The 10,495-nt window shown below is 46.2% G+C and overlaps 1 protein-coding gene across 3 annotated transcripts in view; it reads right to left on the bottom strand.

Moving 5' to 3' along the window:
- Positions 1 to 8,521, bottom strand: part of ZNF333 (zinc finger protein 333) — a 44,981-nt gene extending 36,460 nt beyond the window's left edge. Inside the window, exons 1-5 of one of the 3 annotated variants that reach the window (XM_058425533.1) lie at positions 8,479 to 8,521; positions 4,982 to 5,025; positions 4,260 to 4,383; positions 3,732 to 3,827; positions 204 to 286 (exon numbers count right to left, since the gene is read on the bottom strand). In XM_058425533.1, the coding sequence (XP_058281516.1) occupies positions 204 to 286; positions 3,732 to 3,827; positions 4,260 to 4,383; positions 4,982 to 4,984 (306 nt within the window). In that variant the 5' untranslated portion in view covers positions 4,985 to 5,025; positions 8,479 to 8,521. Of the gene's footprint in view, positions 1 to 203; positions 287 to 3,731; positions 3,828 to 4,259; positions 4,384 to 4,981; positions 5,026 to 8,299; positions 8,393 to 8,478 lie in introns of those variants that run through there. The other 2 variants (XM_032169965.2, XM_032169969.2) reach the window with 2 other exon arrangements.
- Between the last annotated feature and the right edge of the window lie 1,974 nt (positions 8,522 to 10,495).

The raw sequence follows: 10,495 nt of genomic DNA, 5'->3' as shown, positions 1-10,495 counted from the left end.
AAAAAAAAAAAAAAAAAAAATCTTGAGCAACAGTCAGGGTTTGCCCAAATTCAGAAGTCACAGGCACTCCCCTCAGACACTATATCCCTTCCAAGAGACACCCATGCTGCTAACATCTCCCTGGCTCTGGTCCTGTATTTCCACCTCACGTGTTCCTCAACTTCTCCCGTGCTGGGAGCCGGGGAAAACCCCGTGCATCTTACCATTTGCATGTCCCTGGAGGATGCCTCTTCCAAAAGATCCTGCATAGAAGGCAACTCTTTGGGTTTAAGTTGAGATTCCCAGGCTGAAATGAATGGGGGAAAAAATGAACTCCTTTCAGAAAGAAATAGTGACATTAAACTGAAAATATATATTCACATATATATGTGAATATATATACACACTATACACACATAGGCTTTTTCTTTTAATATTGAATATAAATATTCAAATTTTAATACCAAATACATATATTCAAGTTGAGATTTCCAGTCTGAAATGAATTGGGAAAAAATGAACTCCTTTCAAAAAGAAATAGTGGCATAAAATTGAAAATATGTATGTGTATATATATATCTATATATATCTGTATTTGTGTGTATGTACACACATGCACGTTTTTTGTTTTTTCTTTTTGTTTCTTTTTGAGACAGAGTCTTGTTCTTTGGCCCAGGCTGGAGTGCAGTGGCACAATCTTGGCTCACTGCAACCTCTGCCTCCTGAGTCCAAGCAATTCTCTGCCTCAGCCTCCCAAGTAGTTGGGATTAAAGGCACCCACCACCACGTCTGGCTAATTTTTTTGTATTTTTAGTAGAGACGGGATTTCACCATCTTGGCCAGGCTGGTCTTGAACTCCTGACCTTGTGATCCACCCGCCTCAGCCTCCCAAAGTGCTGGGATTACAGGCATGAGCCACATGTTTTCTTTACTTTTTATTTAATTTTATTTTTGAGATAGGGTCTCACTCTGTCGCCCAGGCTGGAATGCAGTGGTGCGATCTTGGCTCACTGCAACCTCCACCTCCCAGGTTCAAGCAATTCTTGTGCCTCAGCCTCCCAAGTAGCTGGGATTACCAGCATGCACCACCATAACCAGCTAATTTTTTTTTTTTTTTTTTTGAGACGGAGTCTCACTCTGTCGCCCAGGCTGGAGTACAATGGCGTGATCTCGGCTCACTGCAACCTCCACCTCCCAGGTTCAAGGGATTCTAGTGTCTCAACCTCCTGAGTAGCTGGGATTACAGGCACACACCACCATGCCAGGCTAATCTTTCTATTTTTAGTAGAGACAGGGTTTCGCCATGTTGGGCCAGGCTGGTCTCGAACTCCTAACCTGAAGTGATCCACCCAAAGTGCCGGGACTGCAGGCATGAGCCACCATGCCCAGCCCAGCTTTTAATATTGATCCTAGACTTGGGAAGACCCTGAAAGGGAAGACAGCATCTGTATGTAGGGCTATGTGTGGACTCTGGCAGTCACAGGAATGAGGGGAAAATGAAAGGCAATTTCCTAGCTAAGAATTCTATGAGGACTGAGACTATTTCCAGAAAGCAGATGTTATTAGAAAAAAGAGTAAGAAAGAACTAGACAAAGAACATACATAGAAAGGTTAAATTTAAAGAGGAAGTGGACGACAAGTACGGGCGAGAATGTGGATAAATCAAAACTCTCATCACCGCTGGTGGGAATGTAAAATGGTGCACCTGTTTTGGAAAGTGGTATGACAGTTGCTCAAGAAGTTAAGCATAGCGTTACCACATGAGCCAGCAATTCTGCTCCTCAGTATATACCTAAGAGAATTAAATACATGTCTACATAAATCTTGTACACGAGGCCAGGCACGGTGGAGCACGCCTGTAATCCCACCACTCTGGGAGGCCAAGGTGGGAGGATCACCCGAGCCCAGGAGTTCAAGACCAGCCTGGGCAACATAGGAAGAATGGTCTCTAGAAAAAAATTAAAAATTAGCCAGGCATGAGGGCACACACCTGTGGTCCCAGCTACTCAAGAGACTGAGGTGGGAGGATCACTTGAGCCCAAAAGGCTGAGGCTACAGTGACCTATGATTGCACCATTGCACTCCAGCCTGGGCAACAGAACAAGACCCTATCTCAAAAAAAAAAAGAAAAAGAAAAGAAAAGAAAAAAGAAATATTGTACACAAACGTTCACAGCAACATTATTCACAATAGCTAAAAAGTAGAAACAATCCAACTGTCTGTCAACTGATGAACGAATATTCAAAATGTAGCTTATCCATACAATATATATTATTCAGCCTTAAAAAGGAATTAAGTTCTGATTCATGCTACAACATGGATGGATATGGAAAACATAAGGCTGAGTGAAAGAAGGCAGATACTGCTGTAGTTTAAGTGTGTCCTCCACAGTTCATGGGTTGGAAGCAATTCCCATACAACAGTATTGAGAGCTGGAACTTTAAAAGGTGATTAGGTGGCCGGGCACAATGGCTCACGCCTGTAATCCCAGCACTTTGTGAGGCTGAGGTGGGTGGATCACGAGGTCAGGAGTTTGAGACCAGCCTGACCAACACAGTGAAACCCCATCTCTACTAAAAATACAAAAATTAGCCAGGTGTGGTGGTGGGCACCTGTAGTCCCAGCTACTCGGGAGGCTGAGGCAGGAGAATTGCTTGAACCCAGGAGGCAGAGGTTGCAGTGAGCCAAGATCGCACCACTGCACTCCAGCCTGGGTGACAGGGCGAGACTCTGTCTCAAAAAAAAAAAGGTGATTAGGTCATGAGGAATCTACTTTGTGATTACTTCAGAAGGGGGTTAGTTATCTCGAGAGTGGCCTTGTTGTAAAAACAAGTCTGGGCCTCTCTTATTCTCTTGCAACATGATCTCATCCAGAACCAGGAGTCAAATAAACTTCTATTGTTTATAAACTACCCAGTCTATAACTTACTTGCAACACAAAACTATTATACTAAGCCAGATACCAAAGGCTACTTATGACACGATTTCCATTATACAAATGTCTATATAGGACAATCCATAGAGACAGAAAGCAGATTAGTGGCTGCCAGGGGCTGAGGGAGGGGTAATGGGGAGTAACTGCCCATGGGGACAGGGTTTCTACTTGGCATGATGAAAATGTTCTGGAATTAGGTAGTGGTGATGTTTACACAAGGTTGTGAACCACTGAACTGCACACTTTAATGGGATGAATTTCGTAGTGTGTGACTTATAGCTCTAATTTTTGTTTTGTTTTGTTTTTTGGAGACAGAGTCTCACTCTATCCCCCAGGCAGGAGTGCAGTGATGCAATCTTGGCTCACTGCAACTTCCACCTCCCAGGTTCAAGCAATTCTCATGCCTCAGCCTCCCAAGTAGCTGGGATTACAGGTGTGCACCATCACATCCAGCTAATTTTTGGTAGAAACGGGGTTTTGCCATGTTGGCCAGGCTGGTCTCGAACTCCTGACCTCAGGTGATCCACCAGCCTCAGCCTCCCAAAGTGCTGGGATTACAGGCAAGAGCCACCACACCTGGCCCTCTAATTTTTTAAGAGAAATTAGAACAAATCTTTTTCTGAAACCAAAGGAAAGTAGGAGAGGAGGGCTAGAAAGTGAAAATAGAAGAGAAGCTAAAGGAACCTGAGAAAGCTCGCTCCGAATAGCCTTCGATGTCCCCTCAGAACAAAGGGCCTTTGAAAATGCTCTTGACACTTCCCAAGGCACACCACCTAACCAGGGGGGTCAGGGAATCCACAGCCTGCCTGGTACTCACCAACACCCGTGGCATGGAAAATCCCTCGTTCTGTTGCCCTTGGCTCTGCTGTTGGCCCCAGCTGGGAGGTGCAACTGGGTTTGCATGGTGGAGTTCCTGCACATGAAGAAAGACACAGGCGCTGAGAGAGAGAGGGCTTGAAGGCGAAAACAAACTCTTGTTTCTCAACTCAAACTCTCCTTTGGCTTCAACATGGGCTTCAGATTCTTTGGGCTGAGCAAGTGTGATGTATAGCAAAGGGATCTTGCCCAATAGCTAATGAACTCAGGACCCAACCCACAAACACCCTCCCCTCTGCCCCAAGGGGCTGAGGCTCTCTCACCTCAGAAGCCTGGGGCCAAATTCAAGGAAACCCAAACAGAGCCCTACTACAGAGGGAAAGAAGTCAATGCAACAGATGAAGCTTTGTCATCCTGTGGACAATAAGTGCCACAAAGCCTAAGCCACATCTGTCTTGTTCACATGACAGGCACTTAAGAAGCATTTAGTGCCTGTGTACAGGAAGGAGCCAGCCGACGCCAGCCTTACCCCTGGAGGCCAGGGTCCTGCACTGGTCCAGCATCCTGTATCTGCACAGGCTCCTCCGTGCGCTGTCCAGCAACGCCCACTCCTGGATGAACTCCACGGCCACATCCTCAAAGGTGACTGATTCCTAAAACAGCACACACGTTCTGGCTCGGCAAAGACCACCCCCACCACTGAGCAGAACGACTGGTTATCACTGGAGAAGACAAAATGTTCAGACAGAGCAGGCGTGGAAAATCCAGCCTAACGCCTGTTTTTGTAAATAATGTTTTCTTGGCACATGGCCACATGCGTTTATTTACAATGCATCAATGGCTGTTTTGAGGTCACAACGGCAGAACTGAGTAGTTGTGACAGAGATCACATGGGCCACCAAGCTGAAATGTTTACTTTCTTTTAACATTTGGATAAATCCTAAAGTGTAAGTTTTGGCTCTCTGTTTAACTCCACTGACTTGTGATGGCAGAGCCTGTCCCTCCCAGCTTCAGAGAGTTTTTCCTAAACTCCTTATCACAAATTGGCACAGCATCACAAATTTGGGACTGACTGCTTAATTTCTGTGAAGTCCCTGGGATCCCCTAGGACAGGATGAGGATGCTCCTCACTCACCCTTCCCTTTCTTCCTCAGTTGGGGAGGGAAGTGGGGAGAGAGAAGACAGGCCCCAGAGGACATAGTTATCCTACATATCCACCCCTTCGGCCACAGGAGCCCCCAACTTCCTCACCATGACACTGGAGCCAGGGTTTGAGGTCTCAGTCAGTGTCCTCCCTGCAATAAAAGAAACACTGAGGTAAAAGAAGGGGTGAGGACGGAAGCAGAGCATTTTGGGGGGTCTCCAGCAGAGTGGCCACAATCAAAACCCTTACAGGACATTTATCTCCATAAGCAACATGTTGGCCCCCAAGCCACCTTTTTCAAACAACAGCCTCTAGTGACTGCTACTGACTCTTCCCACATCATCAAAGGAACATTTTAACTTCTAGCTTCCCTCAAAATACCTCTAAGATCTGCTTTTCCTCCACTGCCCGTATGAAGGTGTGATTTGATATTTATTTCTTACATGATTTTTGCCTCTCTCTCTCCAACTATGATGTAAACTTTTTTTTTTGAGTCTCACTCTGTTGCTCAGGCTGGAGGCCAAGGTGAGTGGATCACTTGAGGTCAGGAGTTTGAAACCAGCCTGGCCAACATGGTGAAACCCCATCTCTACTAAAAATACAAAAATTAGCTGGGCATGGTGGCACACACCTGTAATCCCAGCTGCTCTGGAGGCTGAGGCAGGAGAACTGCTTGAACCCAGGAGGCAGAGGATACAGTGAACTGAGATCGTGCCACTGCATTGCAGCCTAGGCAACAGATCGACACCCCATGTCAAAAAAAAAAAAAAAAAAAGAATAAGGTCCAGGTCAAGCACGGTGGCTCAGGCCTGTAATCCCAGCACTTTGGAAGGTGGAGGCAGGCAGATCACTTGAGGTCAGGAGTTCAAGACCAGCCTGGCCAACATGGTGAAACCCCATCTTTACTAAAAACACAAAAATTAGCTGGGCATGGTGGCACACGCCTGTAATCCCAGCTACTCAGGAAGCTGAGGCAAGAAAATCGCTGGAACCCAGGAGGTGGAGGCTGCAGTGAGCCCAGATCCCACACTGCACTCCAGCCTGGGTGACAGAGCAAGACTCTGTCTGAAAGAAAAATAAAAATAAAAAGAAGATCCAATGCGCACCATGATCTTCAGGGACCTGCCTCCCTCTCTCACCTGGCTCATCCACTCAGTACTTTATTTTCTCTACTTTAGCTTTCTCTACCTGTTCTCAGCTCCTGGAACACAGCAGGCTTTGTACTGCCTGAAGGACTGTACATGTGGAATGTTCTCTCAAGTTTCCTCCACTACCTCACTCCACAGCTAGACTCCTTGTTTAGCTACGTTCAATTCATCTTGAAGGTTCAAACATTTGTTCCTTTTCAGATGTGTTTCCTGACCCCCTCCCCAAGTTCTCCTGTTCCATGTTCTCATATTGCCTTTGGCACTATTAATTTACCAATATTATTAGCTAGAATAAAGCCTCCATAGGGGCAAGCACTGTAACTATTTCAGTCCCACTGTTTCCCCATGTACAGAGTCCAATTCACTGAGGGCACCCCAGTGAAAATATGCCAAATAATCAACACTCCTCAAGAATGACTCAGTATACCTAGACTAAGAAGGAATATGCCCACGCACACACAAAACACAGTATGAGGCCGGGTGTGGTGGCTCACGCCTATAATCCCAGCACTTTGGGAGGCCGAGGCAGGTGGATCACCTGAGGCCAGGAGTTCCAGACCAGCCTGGCCAACTTGGTGAAACCCCGTCTCTACTAAAAATACAAAACTTAGCTGGGCATGGTGGTGGGCGCCTGTAATCACAGCCGCCTGGGAGGCTGAGGAACGAGAATTGCTTGAACCCAGGAGGTGGAAGCTGCAGTGAGCCGAGATTGTGCCACTGCACTCCAGCCTGGGTGATGAAGTGAGACTCTGTCTCAAACAAACAAACAAAAAAAGACAGTATGACACCATAAAACTCAAATATAAGAATAACTTAAAATGCCTGTCTTTCATAAGACATAATCACACAAGTTTCAGGTATCTTTAAGAAACAATATTAATTCTTTTTAAAAAGGCAAGGCAAGCGCATATATTCTTTATGGAAACAAACACCTCACTCATAAAACTGAAATCTGATCCGTGATTTTCCTCTGGAGTTAATTTTTTCCTCATTTCTCAGTAGACATGAGCTTTAACCCGAATATTAAAAAAGACATCCCACTTATGGCCAACTCAATTTGAATTTCCAGTACTAACAAAGTTTATATCGTCTTTTCCCTGAAGTCCCATTAGTTTTGAAGCTCTGTTATTCACATGCTTGGGGGAAGGACTGGAGCTAACTTGAAAAGATCTGAATAACAGTCTTACGTTTCCTTGATAATAATATTTGTGAAATAACTGAGAAACAGCTTTTCTTAAGATACCCTCACCTCACAGTGAGAAACTTGATGCCCACAGCAGAAGTAAAAGTCGTCTCAAACATAGAAAGTAAGGAAAAAAAATTAAAAACTCCTCCTTTTGTTGTTTTTGAGATGGAGTCTTGCTCTGTCACCCAGGCTAGAGTGCGGTGGCACAATCTCAGCTCACTGCAACCTTCGCCTCTGGGGTTCAAGCGATTCTCCTGCCTCAGCCTCCCAAGTAGTTGGGATTACGGGCGCCCACCACTACGCTCGGCTAATTTGTGTATTTTTAGTAAAGACAGGGTTTCACCATGTTGGCCAGGCTGGTCTCCAACTCCTGACATCAGGTGATTCACCTGCCTCGGCCTCCCAAAGTGCTAGGATTATAGGAGTGAGCCACCAAGCCTGGCCAAAAGCTTTCTTATGAGAAAGAAAAGAAAAAAGAAAAAGTTATGGAAAAGGAAGAGATGCAAAGCCAAGCTAACAGATATCAAGCTAAAAGACTTCAAATCGTCAGTCTCCAAAAGAAATCTCTCGTCATCTAATTCATTCCTTAATGGAGGATGCATTCAATTTTTTAAGTAAATTTGGCCAATCAATTAAACCAGTTTGCACATGTGGACCCAGACCTCACTTTCCAGTCGCAAAGCTAGATAATATTAAGTATCACATCAAATAAAACGTGAATTACTAATTCGCAGTTATCTTGCATACTATAGGCAAGGTAGGGCTCTCTTTATGCACTTTCCCAAAAAATTGGAAGAAGAGGTGAGGGCTGGGGCCAGTGTCACCACATTCCTGAGCTGTGGGACCTGGACGGTTTGGGATTCCCCTTTTGACAGAATAAAAACCCTGTCTGCCCGAACGGGGGGTACTTGAGAGCGAAAGACCGGGCGGTGGGCGCCCAGATGCGAGGCCCTGGCTGTGCGGGCCTCACGCCGGCCCCGGGAATGATGGCAGGGAGGAAGCACCTCAGACTGGCGGAGCTGTTCTAGGCCCTCCAGCCCCTCCCCGCTCCATACGAGCCCTCCCCGCCCTCCCGAGGGGCCGGGCAACACCTGCAGACCAGCTGGAGACACTCCCACCGCACCGCACCGCGCCGCGCAGCACAGCTCAGCCGCCGTGGGCCGCCGCCGGGCGCACTTCCGCTTCCGGTCTCGGGGCCGCCGGGAACGGAAGTGGCTGTGGCCAGGCTGTTGTGGCCAGAGTAGCCTTAGGCGGCGGCAGAAAAACTAACCTCTTCTTTAGCCTCCAAGGAGAAATTCTAGTATTCTTACGCGGGAGATGAGGTTACGCTCTGGAGTGGGGTCCCACAGAGCATGGAGGGGTGGTGGGGGCGGAGCCCATGTCCGAGGGACGGAGATAGGGGTGGGGCTTAGGTCCCAGGGGCAAAAGTGGGGCGGGGCGTTGCTCGGGGGCGGGGCGGGGTGTGGCTTGCCCTCCGATGGCGGATGGGCGGGGCTTGCACCCCAATGGCGGAGTGGGAGGGGCCTTGGTGTAGAGGGTGGTAGTAGGGGCGGGTCGTGGGCCTAAGGGGCAAAAATGGGGTGGGGCTTGTGCTTGGGGTGGGAATGGGAGCGGACCTTGCACTCGGAAGGCGGGATGACGGGACCTGGGCTTCAAGGGTTGAGAGGAGACACCCGACCCTTCTCCGGGGCTCTTTAGGGATGCTCAATATTTAACTTACCCTTTTCTCCTTCCTTTTTCTCCAGTCCCTTCCACCTTTATCCATGGGCTTAATCCAATCCCCTACAAAAATATACCCATGCTTAAGATCGTTTTGTATATTTATATATGGCTGACCCTTAGGCAAGGGGAGTTGGGGCGCCACCCTGTGCAGTGGAAAATTCACTTCTTTTGACTCCCTAAAAACTTACCTACTAATAGACTACTGTTAACCAGAAGCCTTACCAATAACATAGAGTTAACACATATTTTGTATATGTATTATATGCCATATTCTTAAACTAAGCTCAGAGAAAAGAAAGTGTTATTAAGAAAATCATGAAGAAGGGAAAATATATTTACTCTTCGTTACGTGGAAGTGATCATAAAGATCATAAATAAAGGTCTTCATCGTTAGCTTCACCCTGAGTAGGCTGAGGAAAGGGAGGGCTTGGTCTTGCTGTCCCAAGGCGGAGAAAGGTAGAAAAAAATCTACCTATAAGGGGATAGCCACAGTTCAAACCTTTGGTGTTCACGGGTCAACTGTCTTTATTCTAAAAATAGAATGATGTATTTTTGTTTCTTCTACAGCTTGCCTTTCTCACTAAAAATAAGATGTGTGAATCTAAGACATAGATCTGACTTTTTAAAAATTATTTATTATGTAGTATACATAATACATACCTATAGGAAAAGTTCAAACGAGAGGCTCACTCTACTCCTAAATTTTCCTCCCCTGAAACAACCACTGTCACTAGTTCCCTGGTATTCTTTATATATCAAGCACATTTACAGTCATGCACCACATAACAACGTTTTGGTAAACCACGAAACATACACAGTTGTGATCCCATAAGGTTATAACGGAGCTGAAAATCTCTTATCACCTAGTGATGTTGTAGCTGTCACAATGCTGCAGTGCAACACATTACTCACATGTTTATGGTAATGCTGGTGTAAACAAGTCTCTGCCAGTCATTTAAAAAGGTTTTAAAAATATGAAAAGTCTGGGCGCGGTGGCTTACACCTGCAATCCCAAGACTTTGGGAGGCCAAGGCGGGCAGATCACTTGAGGTCAGGAGTTCGAGACCAGCCTGGCCAACATGGTGAAACCCCAGTCTCTACTAATAATACAAAAATTAGCTGGGCGTGGTGGCATGCGCCTGTAATCCCAGCTATTCGGGAGGCTGAGGCAGGAGAATTGCTTGAACCCAGGAGGTGGAGGTTGCAGTGAGCCGAGATCTCGCCATTGCACTCCAGCCTATGTGACAAAAGTGAAACTCCGTCTCAAAAAAAAAAATGAAAAACAGCTTATAGAATAAGGATATAAAGAAAGAACATACCTTTATGCAGTACAGTTTATCTGTATTTTAAGCTAAATGTTCTTACAAAGAAGTTGGGCCGGGCACGGTGGCTCATGCATGTAATCCCAACACACTTTGGGAGGCCAAGGCAGGAGGATGGCTTGAGTCTAGGAGTTCCAGATGACCAGCCTGGGCTACATAGCAAGACACTGTCTCTAAAAATAAAAATTAAAAAGTATCATTTAAAAAACAAAATGTACAAAGGTTCAGTTATTTCAGATAAAT

Source organism: Hylobates moloch, unplaced genomic scaffold, assembly GCF_009828535.3.
Source record: "Hylobates moloch isolate HMO894 unplaced genomic scaffold, HMol_V3 SCAFFOLD_12, whole genome shotgun sequence".
Taxonomy (NCBI): Eukaryota; Metazoa; Chordata; class Mammalia; order Primates; family Hylobatidae; genus Hylobates; species Hylobates moloch.
The sequence above is the reverse complement of the archived record's forward strand: the minus strand, read 5'-3'. Positions and strand labels throughout refer to the sequence as shown.